The sequence below is a fragment of the Lonchura striata genome, chromosome 1, assembly GCF_046129695.1.
Source record: "Lonchura striata isolate bLonStr1 chromosome 1, bLonStr1.mat, whole genome shotgun sequence".
NCBI classification, from domain to species: Eukaryota; Metazoa; Chordata; class Aves; order Passeriformes; family Estrildidae; genus Lonchura; species Lonchura striata.
Genome location: NC_134603.1, coordinates 66,379,721 through 66,399,926, shown reverse-complemented (window position 1 = coordinate 66,399,926; position 20,206 = coordinate 66,379,721). Strand labels below are relative to the sequence as shown.

General features: G+C 40.1%; 1 protein-coding gene and 1 long non-coding RNA gene across 4 annotated transcripts in view; both read right to left on the bottom strand.

Annotated features, from left to right (window-relative positions):
• The window catches only part of LOC116183316 (uncharacterized), a 29,631-nt gene extending 23,800 nt beyond the window's left edge, over positions 1-5,831 (bottom strand). The window contains exons 1-2 of the long non-coding RNA XR_004147916.1: positions 5,793-5,831; positions 5,614-5,653 (exon numbers count right to left, since the gene is read on the bottom strand). This is a non-coding gene — a long non-coding RNA (uncharacterized LOC116183316). The remainder of the gene's footprint in view (positions 1-5,613; positions 5,654-5,792) is intronic.
• Positions 5,832-16,941: 11,110 nt separating this feature from the next.
• GALNT1 (polypeptide N-acetylgalactosaminyltransferase 1) overlaps positions 16,942-20,206 on the bottom strand; it is an 85,998-nt gene continuing 82,733 nt past the window's right edge. For all 3 annotated transcript variants that reach the window (XM_021528776.3, XM_021528775.3, XM_021528777.3), the window contains one exon: positions 16,942-18,570. In XM_021528776.3, the coding sequence (XP_021384451.1) occupies positions 18,424-18,570 (147 nt within the window). In that variant the 3' untranslated portion in view covers positions 16,942-18,423. The remainder of the gene's footprint in view (positions 18,571-20,206) is intronic.

Genomic DNA, 20,206 nt, shown 5'->3' with positions numbered 1-20,206 from the left:
AGTGCAGCTCCTGGGCTTCAGGGCACAATAAGGAGGACAGCACCATTCAGGTCCAGTGTCTCCCTCCAGGAGACTGTGTCTTCTGAGGTTGTGTTACTGATGGAATCTGTGGAATCTCATCCAACTGGGATTCCTGCTTCAGATGCATTTGCAGAGGGCTTTGGCCATAAACCATGGCAAACAGCATACTGAGGGGAGGGGACGCCTGACCAGGCCATGGTGGAAAGAGTGGGGTCACGGGAAGTAGTAGCAAACTAATAGAACCTATATCCTATCCTGTATTTGGTCACGTTTCCAGTTTTTGTTTTCCATTGGTCAGGACCTTTTTCTTATAAGGTCATATTCTAAGTTTATGTTTGTGACGGGACCTTGTGCCCCTACACCTGGCTGCATTTGCCCCACCCAAGGGGTCTTTGGAATCTAGGCTCTGTACCCTACACCACATTTGTTATTTTCATTATTAAAGTTTTCTATTTTCCGGGTTAGATCCATCGCTCCTGTTCCTCATTTATCAGCCAGCTCCTCCCGGCTAAGCTGAGGCAGGGGGATCACAGTGGGCTTCCAAGCCCATGGTAATCAGCCAAGAAAGGCAGCAAAGGGAAGGTGTGATTTCATTTTGAACCACTAAACATCTGATTTTAAACATGCAGAAAAAGAGAACAAACACTGGGAAGCTAATATCAAAACAAACCTGATTTAAACCAGGATTTTGCATAACACCACTCCTGACTCCCCTTATTTTCTACAGAACAGAGAAACCAAAGAGAGCTCTGAGGCTCAAGGCAAGCAAAGTGTTAAGCCTGTTGGCCATCCCTCTGCCCTCCCTTCAGGGTACTCCCAATTCTGACTCCTTATACCCCACCAACAAATCAGTTGCATGGGAGCAGCTGCAAATGCCGGAGTGTGGAGAAGCAGAGCAAGGCAGAAAGAAGCGCAATGGAGCACGGAGGTGCCTTGAAACCTTTACTGACATGGACAACCTAGAGAGATTGCCAAGAGACCGAATTTATCCCTTGGTAAGGCAATTCCTTTACTGTTGCACACAGTCTAAAGTGAAGCTCAGGGTACACAAACAGGGCTGCAATAAGTCTGTTCATCTAGAGAGTGCTTTATTGTTGCTAGGCCCCAGAGAACCCAAGACGCTATTTCATCTCTTTTTCCCCTTAGTGTCAATATGCAAAATACAGGAGCATCTTTCCTCTCCAAAAAGTGATTATCATTCACAGCTCCCCACTGATATCACACTGTCCTAACCCAGACTTTGAGAAATGAAGATCCTGCCTTATATTCCTCAGGTATGAGAACCCAAAGTTCATAAACTCTTATCTTCTTGAAAAAAAACAACTCAGATCTGCCTGGACAGACAAAAAACCCCTATCAAGTTTGATGGATAAAGACACTCCTAGAGGAAAAGGTCTGTGATGGGTGAGTTTCAGCTGCTGAAAGACAGAGGTTGATGGGCAAAAGATCCCAGCCCCCAAGCAGAGGTTGTTTTCTGCCTGTCCTGGCTGCTGCCTTGGTGCCCAGCTGGACCCTGCAGCATCCACTGTGGGTCACAGCTGGGCCAACAAGCCACAGAGGACACCTGGCTCTTCAAAACAATGCACCTTGCTTTGCCAAACGCATAAAATGTCACTGCTAAACTCCACAGATGAACCAAATACACACAGAGCGTTGATTAACAGCCAATTAGCAAAGTAAATGACAAAGAGATTATACTCAATCTGCTTCTATGCCTGTGTGTGCAACAGCAACTGAACATGAAGGCGCCCATTTAATGACATCAACACACAGAAGTGGATTAACAAAGACTGCACCTCAACACGTCCACAGGCAGCAGTTTGCCTATTTAGATATAATTCATTTTGAAGGCCATTTATCAATAACCCTAAAAATAACATCACAATTTTCATCAATAAGTATGGACAGTGACTTAATTGTCTTTTTCTAGCTGTAAAATATTGTCCACAGACCACAACTCCTCTGTATAATACCCCACCAAAATTACCAAGTAGACACGTATTAATATACTGTCACTACTTTTACGTGTATACAGGCATATGCACACAGAGGCTTATAATAAAAAAGGGTTCTACAGCTATTTTCTGCTGTAACTACTTGTTGCACTTTATTACACACAAAAATGGTTCTGGTGCTTGTGAAATAAATACTGTTCCCACCATATTCCTCTCAAAGAGCAGCAGCTGAATCCATGCACGTACAGTGGCCAGAAGGCAGGGGTGATTCCACAAGCAGGTGGTCTGGCTGCTAGAGGCCTGATTTGAGCAAGGAGGTCCATCAGGCAGAAATGCATTTTCAGCCACCTGTGTGCCCTGGGACCAGCTTGCCGGACACCAAAGCCGTGTGCCCAAGAACTTTCTGCCCTGTGCAGTTCTCAAACATCAGGCCCTAAGAAGAACTGATGGAAAGGATAGTTTGGGCTTGCACACACCTGGAAGACCGAAGCTGTTGAATGTTATGGTATTGAGTACGGGGACAACCACTGGAATGGAAATATTTAAGCAGCAAATGAGGTGAAAACTTGCTAGCAGCAATGAAGAGGAGTTCAGTCGCTTGGCAAAGTGATGCATGTGGTACCCTTAGCAACTGCCAGATGAGGCAGGCAGAGGAAGGCAATAAGAAGGGTCTGGGATGACATGAGAAAACAACGCAGTTTTGAGCTTGTGACAGATCCAGGGATGATCTTGACCAGCCTCTCTGACACTGCCAGTGCCTGAAAAAGAATCAGACTGCAGTGGGAGCCCAAAGCAGCAGCCCTAGGGGAGACCTGTACTTATCCCTGGATAAATAAATTTAGTTTCTGAAGATTGCACACAACCTGGAGCACAGGTCTGATGCTGCAGTCAGGACTGTCTGTCTCCAAAATCTTGCAGCAGGAAGCCATGCTGAGCTTCAAACCAGTCAAGCAAGCTGCGCTCATCTCCCCAGGTCAAGACAATATTACTGCATAGAGGGCAGGGAGGGGGAAATGGCATGTGGTGGATTGCTTCATTTTTGGCAAACACACAGTGGACAGAAATGATCACCTCAAGCACTGCTAGCTAAGGGGAATTGACAATCTGTCCATGGCCTGCTGCAAAGCACTCTGAAGAGCAAATGAGATTATTAACTTTCAACTGGACACCATCACAGAGTTACAAGTCAGTTGCCAGAGAGAACAGTATTGAAAGGAAAAAGAAGTTCCAAGCTATGAATTTTTTTCAGGGAGCCAGGGTTTCTTGTAAAGAGTCTGTCCTGTAATAGGAGAAAGGAAACTTGGTGCTGATGATTGAACCACCATCAATATTAATGAAGAAGAGGATATTTGTACCAGCATTCAGGAAAACAGTACCTTGCCTTCACAGGGTAAAGGATGGGAATACCTTCTTATTGCATGGAAGAAAAATTTCAAGTGTTTAAATATATAAACCCTGAAGATCTGGTTATGACAATACAAAATTACATTTTGTACAAAGCTTCACCCTCCAAATACTTTCCTTCTAGAATGAACACTTCATTTGGTTAAAATATAAGGAAGCACAAAGAGAGAAAAAAAAAAAAAGCCAGCACAAACACAAACCAAAGATAGCTTCATAACATAGGAAGTGTATTAAATAATGAAGCAGCAAGTGATACTGGATGTTAGACTAAAGTGTGTTTAGGACAGATCTGAATTTAGAACAGATCTACAGTATAACAGATTTCTGATAAAAAAGGTGTTTTAATGTCAAGAAGAAGGTGGCTGTGATGCTGAAAGCTGGTATCAGAGCAGTTGGCTTTTTATGGAGATATAAGAGATACATAAATCTTTATAGAAAGCTCTATGAAAAGTTTTGTTCTAGGTCCCACCTCCACTTTCTGCAACACAAGCCTACATCGTCTGGGGACACCAGGGACTTCAGACAGCAGTCATCCCACCAGCTTGCCACCCAGAGAAGTGTGCATTGGGAGATAACAGCCACCCTCAGTTTCAGGTCAGGAGGATGCCAAGAGAGGATGAGGATGGAGCATCTGCTCCCTCAGAAGCCTCTGGCAACAACCAAAGCAGATTTAAAAATTGCCTTGAGAGTGCTACAATAAACAGATAAGGCTGGTTCAGTTGCAAGCCCAGGCAGCCACCTGAAGCAAGTTGCAAATTATGTGAACACCACTAGTAAAACCAGGTGCAATCTTGGGAGCTCATGTTGTATCACAGCAGCCTGCAAAATTAGGTTTAGCTGGGAAAAGATGGATGTCTTGTGGGGACCACCTCCCTCAGGAGCCTACCTACCCAGCCTTCAAAGCCCCAAGATAACAATTTTGTTTACACTTCATCTTTATATTGTGCAATGTTTTCTTCCTTGTAAGAAAAGACAGGAGATAGGGCAAGGAGAGAAAAAAGAGCTGGCTAATATATCCTGCTTACTCGGAGGCAGCACTGACATACTCCCTTGCCAAACCCCTCATGCAAAACCATCTGCAGTGTGATGGAAGCATTGCCTGACAGAGCTCAGGAAGCTCACAGGGAGCAAACTGCTGGTATCAGCACAATGCAGATAAATGAAGGGAAAGTCCATTGGAAGTGCTGCTTAAACAGAGGAACAATAATGAAAGTTTATTTCGTAGCTGTTGGTCAGGCTTTCACTGAAGTTAACTATACTATGTTTGGCTTCTGAGAATTAAATACCCCAAATACTACTGTAATCTCTCTTTCTTTTTTGACAGAATTAGATGTATCAAAAAAAAAAAACAAACCAGAAACACATCCAAATAGGAACACAGCTATTGCACTCTGGATTATTTTCATATGAAGCTTGAATTTCAAACAGACAATGACCATTGTGTGACAAGAACAAGAGTAAAAAGTACTGAGTAATGGTCTCTGAAATGTAATTGTTTAAACAACCTACTTAAACCATGGCTAACACACTAAATCCACATGTCCACAGTTAAGAAAGTGGAAGCACAAAGAAGAAACGCTTGTGCTACTTGCGTGGCCCTGAATGCACTAGAGGCTGATGGCACAGCCACATGCTCAGCACCTTCCCCCTCACTTTTCTGGTTTGAACTCTGCTGTGATCCAAACTCAGCTCAGGAACTTCCTGCAAATTACTGATCTAATTTTAAAAAAGTCAAACTTGTGGTCTGAAGCACTTTCTCCTTAAGTCTTCAGCACATGGCCCAGTTGCAGAGGATGACATTTATAGCCCAGAGAAGATTTTCTGTGCATTAGGAAGTGAGTCCTGTTGTGTCATAGTAGAAAACCAAAGTCCTTTTCAGAGATTTTTCTTTAATCTTCATTTACAGGTTCAGAGCAGCATTGCTATTTCTAAGTTAAAAGCAGGCCATGATATTTTATTCAAATTGTCTCTTCTCCATTTTCACCATTATCAGTTTGTTGGAAATAATTGAAAATTTACCTGCCTACTTCAGCTGAGTGATATTAAAGTTCAAGTCAATTCTAGGCCCGTTCTTGAAGCACAGTAAACTATAAGCACAGGTAGGAAAATTTCCAGGAACCAGCATTATTTTCATGCTTAAAACCAGGGTGAAAGTGACATAAGATTCTGAAAATTACTTATTTGGTTTTAAAATAAACAAGACTGAGAGTTAAAGCACAATACTTGCACTCACCCTGATCTTCAGGACTGAAGTTCAGCTCTACATAGCTAAGCTGAAAACCAAAGAAGCATATTACGTTATTTTTTAAATCACAGGGAAATTCTTGTGTTCCTAATGAGGGGGAGAGGGAAAGGAGAGGGAGAGGAGAGGGAGAGGAGAGGAGTCATCATAGATACTTTCAATTCACTTACCTAGTCAAGCGCAGGAGAGATCATTTATCAGCAGTGCAAATTAAAAACTGAAGCCACCTCTGCTTTTTAAATTAGGGAACTTGGTGTCTGTCAAAGCAAAATCTACAAACAAAATAAAAATCATGCATAACTGTACTGAAAATTTTAACCATTGTGCACTGAATCAAAATACAGTGCCAATGGCAGGTTAGGCTTACATAGGCAGCTGCAAATATTTCAGTGACAGCTAGAGAGCTGTTTGATATAAACATGCAAGATTTGCTTTCCCATTCTTTGTATTCCTCAGCTTTTGGAAAGGCCCCAAAGCAGACTGCTTTGGACAGGTGCAATTCCATGCTTCCCCCTGCATTTTAAGCCAGCTATGACGGAGTTTGACAGGACTGCTGATTATTAGTGCTAACCCTACAAGTTCCCAAAATTTCAGATCACAGAATTTACAGCACTCTTAGGCCCAGAAGAGAGGTTTTAATTTCTTTCATATGATTTAGCAGCTGCTTATGGCCATACACAGTTGTACTCATAGTAACTGATGCTCCTGGTTTTAAGAAGAAACAAAGAGGGTGCCAAAAAGTGGTCCAATACAAACACTTAAAATCTGTTTAAAACAATTGTTTAATGGTTGTCCCCAAGGCCTAATCCCTTGCTGCTACACAAAAGATTTTGCTTCCAGTGCCCAGAAGTTTTCTGAAAGGTTTTCATTACACTGAGGATAAAAAAAAGAAAAGACTGAACATCTTGGGAGAAACCCAAAATTCAGCTCAAGAGTGAGGAGGTTGCTATAGAAAGAGATGCAGTTTTGGCTGGTCAGTGTTCCCTAATTTTGAGTCATCTTTTCATTGGTGCTTCTCGCTTGACAAAAGCCTTGCTGATGGTTGGCAGCCTCTGTCAGGATCCCTGGTACCCTTCATAGCACAAAACCAAAGAAGAAGCTGCTGGTTTTTTTTGTTTTTATACCTTTAAAACATTGTCAAAAAGCAATGAGGAATTTATATGCCATGTGGGACCAATCCTGGTACCAATTTTGCCTTTGCCATGGCTTTAAGCTGCGACTTTGAAAAGGGCTGTGCCTTACAGGTAGGTGCAACAAAACCCATTCATGCCAAGAGCAGTCAAGTGATCCAAGGCAATGTGTGTCACCTGGGGAAGGTGGCAAGGAGAGCAGGAGCTGAGTGGCCAATGGCAGCCACAGCAGCCCACACTTTAGCTGTGCCTGCCACAGTGATTCAGTCAGAAAGGAAGTCAAGTGAGGCCATGGGTATCGACTCTAGATGTAAAATAATTCTGCAACAGGAAGGGAAAGCAGAGAGAAAATCAAGTCAGTGAGATACACATAGTGTAGGGAAGCTTCTGAAATTTCATGCAGTCTTTTGTACCTGGTTTGAGTTCAGAAAGAGAAGGGTGGGTGGTTACCCTGATTTGGTGAGGAAAAAACCACATAAAATGACTGTAACAGTGGAAATGGCAGGGGGCACAATTGCAAGAGAAATCACAACCCAGGAAAGCACAGAGCAACCCAAGAGCAGCAAGACACCACACCTACCTACCTCCTGCTCTGCTCCAGCATTACACCTCAGAGGAAACCACAGAGTTACATTTTTTGGCCCTCAGGACAAGGGAGAAGGGGAAAAACCAAGTGAAAATACAAGGAGAATAGACCTCCCTCAAAAGGCAAAAGTGAGCTCATTTAGCTGTCATCATCAAAATATTTTGCCAATTCTTTTGCAAAATTGTGTGTTACGTATTCTTCCTTGAGGGTAAAGATTTCAAAATACTAAGCCATCGCAACACCATAAGTGGTAGTGTGTTTTTGGGTTTTTTTCTCTTAAAAATTGCTTTATGTATTTTTTTTTTTCTTGTGAACTAGACCCTAATGCTGACAGTTGAAGAATCCTGACTAGCAGAATTTTCCATGCAATTCACCAGAGACATTTAATTCTAAACACACTATCTTAAGACTTTCTGCTTCCCCATACCTGCACACTGCCTTTTCATGAAAAGGGAATCTAAAAACATCCTTTGAATGTTAAGCAAGGCTTTCTTTTCTTAAAAAAAAACGTATTCTACACATGCACAGGAAAAGGGACAGGAAGATGAGCACAATCTTTTCAATGGGATGAGAAGGGTGGCATTTGTGGGCTATCCCTTTTGTAAATGAAAATTGAACAGGGCATGGAGCAACTGAACTCTTGTGCTTCACTGTTGTGCCCTGTCACCAAAACTCCAGTGCTGGAGCTGGTGCTGCTTTGACCCTTAGAAATACACTGCCCCAGCCTCAGCATGTCAACCTCTTTCAGGATATTCAGAAATCCTTCCTGCAAAGCAGACACAAGTGATGTCATGCGAGTGACAAGGAGTCAGGATGAGAAAATCTTCAGAGGGAGTCTCCTCAGTTCACAATGTTTCATGTGCATTTCCAGTTGTCATCACATTTTAATGGACCTCTTATCTTGTCTCTCAATAACCTGTCTCTGTGGCTACCACAAAACTGGGGAGCCCAGGTCTCTGGGCTCTGCAGCCCAAAGCAGAAGTTCCCTGCACATCTGCTATAGAACATTTCACTGGGCAGGTAGTGGCTCACAGTGGTGACAGGCATTTGTAACCTGCCTGTAAGAAGCACATGAGCTTGAGCCCAGTCACTTATTTCAGAGAAAGGATTGTAAAATAATGGTTTAAGTTTGGCTCAAACTTGTGAAGATTTTTTTTTCCACTAGGTATCAGATACCTTTTTGGCTCTCCTAACTTTAAGAAAAATAATTTTTTTCCTAAGACTCAGCTATATATATCTATTGCAAGCTACTTAAACCAACAGAATGACTCCTGGGAAAGCACAGCTTGCCCCTGTGCTGACTGAAAATATTTCTCATTTGCAGTGGTTGCAGAGACAGCAAAAACTGGTTAAGAAGATACAGCAACTTGGACTTTATAAGAGAAAATTCCTGCTTTCAGTAAGTAGGGAAGCATTAGACATTAATCTTTCAGGAAATCAAAGAAGCAATTGTTCATTCAGTTTTTGTTTTTTTTACTATCCCCACAACTTTCAAAACTTGAAACATATTATTGCAACTAGCAGGGCTGCCACTTTTCTGTGTTGTGTTTTTCTTCCATTTTTATGTGCCAACAAGTAACAAATCACATTTACTCCATTACTTTTTAACCTGAACACCACCAGGTAGAATATGAGCTTCTACTTATACCATCCTTGATTATATGCAGCTGTATTAAATGTGTCTTAGCTAGTTAACATTCCTAGTCCAGGCACGTCCTAAAAAATTCGAGCTGAACTTTACAGTCATCAAGCTACATCCACAGGATGCAGGAACAATCACTTCATTAGCCTTTTGCAATGGCTCAGCTTTCAATAAGCTTCATGCTCTGAATAATCAAGACAGTCAGAAGTCAAAGCTCACTTCATCACTTAAAAAAAAAAAAAATCCATGCAAAAGTTTGCATACAGTGAGATTACCTCTAACTGGGTTTCTGCAAGATGCAGTTTTCATCTTGGTTGCAGAAATACCATAATTCTTTATCTCTAGAATCCATGGAGTGAAAAGGAACTCTTCCTCTCCTCATTTTTGGGATACAATTGTGCCTAGTGCCGTCTAAGTTCTTTCTTAGCCACAAATTGTAAGGATTCTCATGGAATAGGAAAGGAGAGAGGAAAATGAGCAAAGAAATGTGGATTAATTCCACTTGTGGGTTTTAAACTGCTCTATTTTCAAAAGAAATATGTATAGGACCACCTACGGTGCTAATGTGAAATGCCCAGCACTTGGATAGCTGCTTGCCAGGGGTCGCTTCTCACTGACATGCCAGCCCTACATCCTCACATCACCAGCTTGAGAAGGGGCAGGAAGAACACAGTAAAAACCCAGTGATATATATGCAGTGAAGAAGTCCACAAAGGACACTGAGGTGGCTGGTCCCTAGCTTTGACAGCTAATACTACAGACAACATTAGGTGGACTAATGAAACTAAAGAGCTTCACCCTGTTAACTAAAGCAAAGCTGTCTATGGTGATTCTTTGAAGTGCAGCTTTTGTGGTGAGGGGTTTAATAAAAAAAAAAAAATAGGTACCTTTATGTAACAATTAGAGTGGATGGACCTCAGATGACTCCAGAAAGAAATCTACGATGAACTACCTCACTGCATATCTCAAAAAAATCTCAGGTGAAGGTTGGTGCAGGGCAGGGGAGTTGTTATCTCTATTACCTTCTCTGTGCTTCTGGTAGAATTTGTACTTTTGACATCTCCAGACAAGTTCCATCAGAGGATGCTTAACTCATGTAACTTCCTTATGGAGATGTAATATCATGGAATGTTAACACATCAAAGTGTGACAATATACAAAAAGCCCAAAACCCACAAAACAAAACCAAAACACCTTACATCAATGATGTCTGCAAAACAGGACAAACCACAGCCTCCTCCAGTTCTACTGCTCTAACCAGCAATATTAAGGACTGTTAGAGCAACCCACTAAAAAACCATAAATATCTATAGGTGGTACAATTGTTTCTGCTGTTGAGATAGTATTTTGCAGGGCAGCAGAGATGTTTGATCCCAAGATTTGTCTCACATCCATGCCTGGAGTAAAGTACTGGAGAACTTTTTGGCACAGTGCTCCACAGTTCTCCAAAAAGAGGTGTGGGAGAAGGGACAATAGCACTGAACAGCTTTGGGGGAGTGATAAAGGCAATCCCACTATCATCAGACATCCCACCAAACCACATTGCCTTCCTTACTATGGCTCTAGTTTTGTCATCTCTTTGAAAAATGAAGGAACCTTGTACATCAATCTTTCCAGTCCCACAGCCAGAAGCACATCTAATAGATGTCTTTTTTAATTTCCCATACATCACTAACAGGATGAGAACAATTATTGTGTCTCATTGATGTCCAAGTCAAACACACAATTAACGGGCAGACTCAAATAACCCCATGTCTGGAAGAAAGTCCATTACATATTCCTCAGATATTTCCCACATAAGATACTGTGACATGAACCAGAATATTCCAAGTATGCAGTAAATGAGACAGAAGAAAATCTGAGGCTCAGAGCACCAAGACAGCAATGGTCAACTGCTTCTACACCAAAACACAAGGACATTCTGTGTTGTGGATATTACACCAGCTGGGAATGTTGTGCTGCCAGCTGCACCATGCCAAAGGCATTGCCTGCTTGCTGTGCAGAATAATCTGACCTGTCTATGATGTCCACATTGCACAGCCATAGCACCACACTGGCAGAGGCAGAGAGGTGCTCTCAGGCAGATGGCTTCCAAAAACAACTGCAGAGCAGACCAGGTGTGCTGAACTGCAGTGAACCAGGAGCTCTAAAATGCCAACACCTGAGCATTATTGAAGAGTCATCTCCAGTTACTGGCCTGGCAAAGACAAAAAACCTCTTTTATGCTGACCAAGCGCTGAGGGGTGAGTGTGGGAATTTTGGGACCCTGAAGAAATAAATTTAACAATGTCAATGATCATTTAAGATCACTCCAGATTTATTTGTCACAAATCTGACTTCAGGAACCAACAGGCTTAATTGATTATATTTAAATGGATTCTGAACCCTGCATAAGGCTGGAAGATCTAATTGGACTGAAGTGTCCAGGAACAAAGCATATCTTAGGAGACTGATCAGTACCCATTCTACCACCCTACCCAGGAGACCCAGCCCTGGCAAATCCATAGCCAGAAAAAATCCAGATCATATGGATCTGGTTTCTACAAAAGCCATGACTCAGAAGATATGATTTCCTCCAAGTTACATTCCAGCACTGTTGCACAGGGTTGAAAGGCATTTTTTTCAAGGCAAAAGTAAAAGGCAGAAAAGTGGAAATGGCACATGATGCCTCATGGCAACCCAGAACTGTGGAAAGGAATGAGAACAATGAAGTGTTTCCTCACACCAGGGACTTGACTGAGCAGGGTCGAGGTGGCACTGACCAATTTCTGTACCAAACAAGACAGGCAGAGCTAAGCATGCCTACAACATTTAGCAAACGTGTACAATAGCCTATTGATGTAGGCTGGGTGTACATGCTCCTGCTGCCAGGTTCAACTTCGGTTCTAATTGAAGTAGTTTAATTTGCTTTGTCTGAACTACTTCACATACATATGCACATATGCACAATCTGTAATTGAATAATTCTCTGTTTTCATTCAGTAATTCACATTCAAGATCACAAAAAAACAGGCCAGATCAGAATAATGATTGGCTTTGACTACAAAGGGTAATTCTGAGAGCTACTACATTCAAGCATGCCTAAGTATGGGTAATACAGTTGGTTCCTGTGGTTTTCAGCATCTGGGAATGTGAGAGAGGATTTTTGGGTTTGAGATTTGTTTCCAGTTCATTCACCATGTAAGTACAGCCACATTTAAATGGAACTATATGTGCAACTTGATCTCACTGCCCCAAGCATACATTTCTTTCATCATTTCACACAGGAAGAGGTTCTTTACTCTGGGTAATGGAAATGACACTTTCACTCCCAGCACTTCCTGACTCAAAAGAGTACAGGAGAAAGCACAAGCAAAGGGTCATTGCCATTCAACAAGCCATCACTTACCATATTACAGCAATCATCTATAGTGACAGCTGTCATATCCCAAGACCCGGCATACTTACCACCAGAAATGGTCATTTGAGCCATGTCTATCTAACTGGCCTAGACTGAAAATGCTATTTTGCTAATCTGGTTAGCTACCTGAAAACATTTTCAGACCAAAAAGATCCACTAGAGACTCAGGTACCCCAATTAATCAATTCACAAACATCAAAACCAGGAGAGAAAACAGCAGCTAGAAAATTCTTCCTGTTTTCACTGAACTTGAAACAAGGTTTTTGTTCTGAAACAATCCAGATCTCCTCACTGGAGAGCCAAGGCAACTACAAAACTTACTCTCAAGTTCTTTGGTCTGAATATTTCCAGTGCTGAAGTCACCACAGCAATAAAGGCTGGGCTTCTTTCCCACTTCCTGTGGACTGGACATGGACCCAACAGTTTTTCTTGGACCACTTCACAGGATAGGTGCCTCTCTTTGCCAAAGTTAAGTTTGTAGGAAAGACATATTTCTAGAATTTAGAGGAAGTAGTGTTGAAATCTCTTGAAACACTGGTTTAACCTCTGTTCTATTGCAAGTTCACTCTCAGTATATGAACTATACAGAGCCAAATGGTTATAGTCCCAGAAGCAAGAAAATGACAGAGCAGACAATATCTGCAAAGTCGAGATTTATGATTAACTTTTAAATGTACAGTAAAAGGCACAGAAAAGTGGCAGGAAATTTTGACTAGGTACTGGTGGGGAGTACTTCACCATGAGATGTGTCAGACACAGACAGGTTGGCCAGAAAGTTGTATCCTTCAAGACATGGAGGAGCTGATGGGGTGAGGTCCTGAGCAATTTGATCCAACTTTGAAGTCACCCCTGCTTTTGCAAAGGTTTAGACCAGATGACCTACTAAGGTCTGTTCAAACCCAAGAGAAAAGGAAAAGTGGGAACGTTAGAAATGTGTGATTGAATCAGTATCATTAAGCACTGAGGAAGAAGTCCCAATTTATTTAAGACAGCAAAATAACTAACCCTAGGTGACTAAACAGCATACATGGAAAGAAAGCAAAAAATCTATAAATTCGACTTAATGCAAAATGGAACAAAGAATTACTTCTATAGTCCTGTATAATAAGATAAATATTCAGAAGACTAAAATGCCACTGAGGATCACTTCCTGAAAACATTTACTTAATGCACTGTTGGAATGCCTTATGAATAACACAGAAATAACGCATATCTCTAAAGCAATATATATGTCCTCATCACTATCCTAAAAACCACAATCCAACCCTTTGAAAATAAAAAAAAAAAAAAAGGACTCAGAGAAAGGTGATGAAAATGAGACAGGACTTAACAAGAGGTGAGGCCAAAAGGCTTTTCTAAAGAATACAATGATTAAAAACATCAGTTATCAGACCTCCTAATGACATCCATCCACTGAAAGAAAGAAATAAGATGCATTTAAAACTGAAGGAAGTTCTATGTGACTTTAAATTTATTCCAGGGGCAAGGAAACCAGTCATGACTGCTTCAGAAGCAGGTTACTGTCTATGTCCTGAACCAGTGCTATGACAATTACTTGGTTTGTTGTTGGAAGTAGTAGTTTGATTTAATCTCCGAATTCAATTCTGATATGGAGAAGCATCACCAAGCTGAATGGTCTGGCAAGGTCAGCTTACACTGCATTAAATGCAAGTAAAATGTTATAAAAACATCCTCCAAGATTTATAAAGACAATTCATGAACAATGCAGTGAATTTGTTTTCATCTCAATGTCATAATTTCTAGTCTTTCTATAACCTATTAGTCATGTGTCAGTCTTGTTTTCTGCATTAGAAACTTATTATATAACTACTTACTTATCAAAGTACTATTTTGTTGTTCAAATACTGAACTTCATGATCACCACCTTCACATATCACAACTATGCTTAGCTGAACAATTCTCAATCATCAGTGGTTAGAGTAAGATGCAAACCTGAGAACTATTTACTTTAAAATGACTATAAGAAATGTTGCAATAGAACTGAGAGCAAACAGCACTCTGACATTGTGCAAGTTTTGAATTTTGCACATTCCTCTCTTATCCTAAACCTTTACTCTTCACAATTTAGTTCAAATCAGATACAAAGTTCCTAAAGCTACCAAAATTTATTCTGTAGCACTTGTTTTCCTACAGTTCTTCATTTGAAAGCATGAAGAATGAAGTTAAGTAGTGAAGGAAAGCTTTGAGTTACTATTTCTTAGTTAATCTTCTGAAGCACATTTGCATCTCCTTACTTACCTTGAAGGAGAAATATAGCAGAATAAATCTGCCAGTGTTTTGCTCATCTCTCTGAATGTGCTACATTACTTGAACTAATACAAGAAAGAATTAAAAAGGATCATCCAACTTTTCTTTCTAACACAGATTCTGTCTTTTGCTTACAGTATGTATCTCAGATGAGAACCATTGTTATGCTAAAATGAAAAGGGACTGCCAAGCCCCTTTGAATGGAACTACCATAAAAATAACACTGTTAAAATACAACTTAATACTGATAAAACAAACTGACAGTTTGAGAAAACAGTCATAGTCATATGTACACACAGATAACTTTTGTGACTTCCAGTATCTGAAGAGACTCAAGATGACCTAATCTGAGTTGGCACAATGTAGTTATCTAAAGTTTGTATCACAATGTGTAATTTACTTCAACTCAGTTAAAAAGCACTATTATTTCTCAATAAATGTCTTCAGACGAGCAAATGAAAAGAGATGGAGAACAGAACACTGCCTTTAGAGCACACATAGGGAATTCATGCTAAATACACTGAGCACAGGACAAAGGACAACAGGAGAGCTTACCAATTCTCTTCAATATATAGCTACTGATTTTTTTTCACTACCATACAACTATTTGCTATCAAGGTTAAAAACCTCTCAGCAGGGCTTTTTTTTTCCCTCCTACATCTGACCTGAACAGCAATAAATGCTGAAGAACTAAAGTGAGATTTTTACCGGAAAACATTCATACATCTTGTAACACAGGTGTGTTGCACAATAAGGAAAAGGCAATACTTTGTTTTTCAGAATGGATTAAATAAAAATACATACCGAGATTCTTAAAATTCTGTCTGAAGACTCAAATACAAGAAGGCAGACTAGATGGAAAGGAATTAAGTATGTCTGTAACTGATAGAGCCAACTAATATTCCTACTCAAAGCTGGTATACAGAAGCATTATGCCTGTAAGTGGAGGACCACTGCTGGGTGACTACAGCTGAGCAGAGTTCTAAGGAAGGTCACTTTCAGCAGGGAGCTCTGGTGACACGAGCTTCTGTGGCAAGAGAGGCTCTAAGATAACTCTGCGTGTTCTGTGGCCGTGTTTGAAAGACATGTTTAATACGACAGAACATTTGAAATGCACATTGGTGCAGGGATTTTTTGCTGAAGTCCTGTGTTGTCACCAACACAGCACAGCTGCTGGGCAGGGGCCATGGAGACACGGACAGGCTGAGCACAGCCCACTGGCCCTAAGCAGCCCCAGTTACCCACCTTGGAACTGGCTGAGCTGCGGGGTTTGGAGCCAAACACCGCAGGGCTGCAGCCACCCTCGGGACAGCTGCTTCCCCTCCCCATACTCAGCAGGTACAGGCTGGAAATCTGACTGCTCCTTCAGCTCGGTGACAACTTGATACATGCATTTTAAGTTCTGCAATTATTTGTTCTGCAGTTTTATGTGACCAGCATGTAAAGTGACTTGTAGAACTAAGAAGGGTAGAATCACAGTAACACTGAGGTCTGCCTACAAGTTCAGTTACATCCCAAGCCATGGCACTTCAGTTTTATTAACAGGATATCACAGCAGGGATCATAAGAGTTGAAAATACAAAGTGAAAATTTTGTTTTGTGTGTTCAGTGATGTGCTGTGTGCATATGAAATCTGAAACAAATGAAGAAATTTTTAAAACTTACAGGACTTTTGCACTGCATTTCTGATGCTTCTGCTTCTCATTCCATGAAAGCTGACCCAACTCTGATTTAGAACCTCTTTGATCGAAATGTTTTTAAAATAATGTTTTGTGTTTGGGAAATTGTTTCTGAAGTAAAAGATACCACATTCTTAGGCAACACCACACACACGCCCTAAAAATTGCTACTTTGCTAAGATTAAAAAAAAAAAAGGCACTGTCACCCACCTCGTCCTCTTTGTTGACCATAAGAAAGGAATAAGCCTTCTCACATTAAGATGGACTTCTTCCTTTTTTTTTTTTTTTTAAGTTATCTTGGTATACTTCAATATATTTCTCATAAATTACTTTCCTAAATCCACTTCAATCTCATAAGATTTGCAGGGCTATCCAAACAAAGGGGTCAATAAAAGATAGATATTTGGATGTTTTATCTAATATTAAACCCACATTGTCTCATCCTATGTATTTTAAAGTAGTGATGAAATAGTACAATTTTTTAGCCTTTCTCCTGTTTTCTGTACGAAAACTCTTGTGTATTGCTGCAGAAATAATGGAGAGAACACTGACAACAGCAACTTGGGATAGTAAATCTAAAACAGCCTTAACAGCCAAATATAATTTCACACAACTTTTGCATGAGTCTAGGTTTAATTTGCTTTACAGGACAGTTGGCCAAACAATGACATTTATCATAAAAATATCCTCTCCATTAAGTAAATCTCATTCTCCTTTCCAAAAGAAAATTCAGTGTATACTCTGAGCTTTCAGTGGCTCATTTTCAAGATCAGCTCACACAGATTTTTCTTAACAAAACAAAGCAATTCAGTTAAGAAATGCAAACCAATGTAATGACATAGTCATACTGCATTTGGCTGTGCTAACTTTAAAAACCATGCCAATTTCACAATTTTTCTTTAGGTTTTATTAGAAAAAAGCAGCAGATCAACATTACAATTCAGAGTCTAATCTAAATATGCACTTGACAATGAAGCACATCTGAATATGAAGTGAAAAAGGATTCCAGAAAACCTTCAGTTTTGCCAATCTTCTACGCAAATCATGTATCTTTTCTTCTGGCTTTCCGATGACTGAAATCAAACAAGGAACAAAAGATTTATTGCTATGAAAACAAAACTGTAGTACAGTAGTAGAAGTCTTGGGCGCTAAAGCATACTGAAGTTAACTTAATCTCAAAGTGTACTTAAATCTTTTGTTTGGCCATGAAAGTCCATAAGCTGACTCACCCAAGTATAAATTGAAATGGCAGGTCTGGAAAAAAAATAGTTAGACAGCATGTTAACCTCCAGTTTTCAGACAGTAATAAAAAGATACAATTCCAACAGCCAAGAAATTAAAATTAAAAGGAAAGTGGATCTGACATTCAAGAGTTCAATTTATTCTTATGCTCATTTTGTTTGCGCCCAAAATAATTTTAGACTCACCAGGACAAAAAAAAGTATTTATGGACTATCACACAATTGAAAAAGAGAAACAATTGCCTTTTGACTTGGTTATTTTCCCCCACTGAGGTATAAAATCTACATATAAATTTGATACTTCACTATAACAAATTGTACTTTTCATAGTTCTGATTTAGTTTCATTAAACCCTGTTTACTTTTTGCTTTTAAACCACAGAATTCTTACGTCATGATACTGACTCTGGTTTGCAGCTCTTTCATTTATTTGTGGATCTATATTTAGTAGTCTGATTACCACTGCTAACCAGGAAAAAAAGAATTCTTGAAACTTTCTTCATTACAACAGCACTTTCAGCAGAGGTTACTGATGTGCAAGCAAACTAAAACGATATGTAGCTCTTCAGAGAGACTATTTCATTGATTATGCTTCCACTGTCCAAAGGTTCTCTAAATTATTTGCTGGAAGAGACTCTTTCGATCTTGTAAACATGGGCACAGTTTCACTGCTACGTGTGGTAGTTTCACATCCTTATACGGAAGGCTGGTTCACAGATACTGAGAAGCTGCAGGAGTTCTAACAGCTGAGGAACTGTGGATTCAGAAACTGAAGTTTCTTCTGTTGCTACTTAACAGCGTAGCCAAAGTATTAGCCGAGGTAGCCCAGTCAATCCTTGCTTTTCTTTAGAACCTCTCAGAATATTTCTGGAAGGGTGACGTTGCGGAGCAGCCACTGCTGGGAGCGGCTGCCGGTGCAGTCTCTGATGCTGGGTACCTGGCTGTCCTCTTCTGTGGCTTTGTCCAGGCACTGGTTACTGTTCACATGCAACAGGGTTAGTTTCTTGAAGAGAAAATAAAAAGAAATTAGCTTTATAAAAATCACCAGGCATAAGGTAACCAAAAAATTTCTAGTTAGCATCAAAACTTTTCCATAGGCAAGTAGGAACTAGACAAGACCCTGTGGTTGCTGACTGCAGATCCCAATCCTAAAAAACACTTAAATATCCTACATGACATTGTAGACACTAAAAGCAGTGCTTTATGCAAACCAAAACAGTCTTAACTTGTAAATGATGCTCTTTGTCAAGCAACATCCACCATTCTTTAAATAGGACTATACAGCTAGGGATCTTTGAAGAGTTAGAAATTACAAGTTGGTAAGATATACAACTTCAGCTATTAGTTATAATAGTAGCTTTTACCAGATAGAAATGAACACATTGAATATGTTTTCAAAACTACTTTTTTTCCCTCAGCTGGTGACACAATACTGACCTTACCCTATGCTCTTTCAGCACTTTTTGGGCTCTTTTTTAAAAGTATGTTATTTTATGAAAAGTATGTGCAACTTCACATAAGTGTATATCTTTTGCAGTACCTACTAATCCCTCTTATGCAACCTTTGGTAAACCACTCTACACCTCAGCACTATCCTCATGGAAAAGCGATCCTCAGAGGCTGCATTTCCTGCCACTGTTCTACAGATACTCCTCAGTGCGCCAACTTGCCTATGGTACCACAGGCATTACTACCTGTATTTCCTCTCTCATTCAGCAGCTCAGCCAGGGCAATGGAATGATTGAAAAGTTGTGGCCTTACGTGCACAAGTAGCAAAGGATAATAGGAAAAAATCTAATTCAAAAACCTAAGCACATCAATCTCCTGCACTCATAGATGTGCTGAAAAATGAAGGTGGGTGTTGAACAGAGGAAGAAAGAAAAAAAAAAAAAAACACAGGAAAAAAATCACTTAGCTATGTGGGCAGGAGTTCTTTTTAAGTGCCCTATAACTTTTTTTTGTGCTTTTTTAGCCAGCTTTCAGTTATGTTCTGAAGATTATGCCTGGATTTTCTACTGACAAATTAAAGAGAAAAAACATATATAATCAAATTTGTGGCTGAGGATCAACATAGGGGAAGTCTGTGACAATCACTTCAAGACAGATTATTGCATTTAAGTGTCTAAAGATGCATTTTTATTATCACTGATAAGGTAGAAACCTAATGAAAAGCACTTGCTCTTTGGTAAATCACTGTAGGTGGTAGTAATATTTATATTATCTGCTTAAGTCAGACAAACTAACTGCATTAAAACCAAGAATGAATGGTTCCCAAGACTAACTTAATCCTGCAAGTCTTCAGCTTTCTTCAGTGTCCTGTCAACAACTGCCAGCAATGTGCAGAAATCCTAGCAGAGATCCATTGTCTTCCACATTAACTGCCATCCTAATCACAAAATCATCATATTTGCTCTTGGTCTAAAAGGCTGCAGGCTTTGTTAACATCTCAGCTACTGAAGTCTATAGCAAGTGTATTTAGTCAGAAATAACCCCCACCTTGCTTTTTAATTAGTGAAATGATTTTTTAGTAGCTAAATATCTGACAATTCTTTTTAAAAATAGTCACTGCAAATACTGGCAAGATTCTTCATCCACAAATTGTCTCACAACTGCCTTTTGCAATAATTGATTTTAAATTA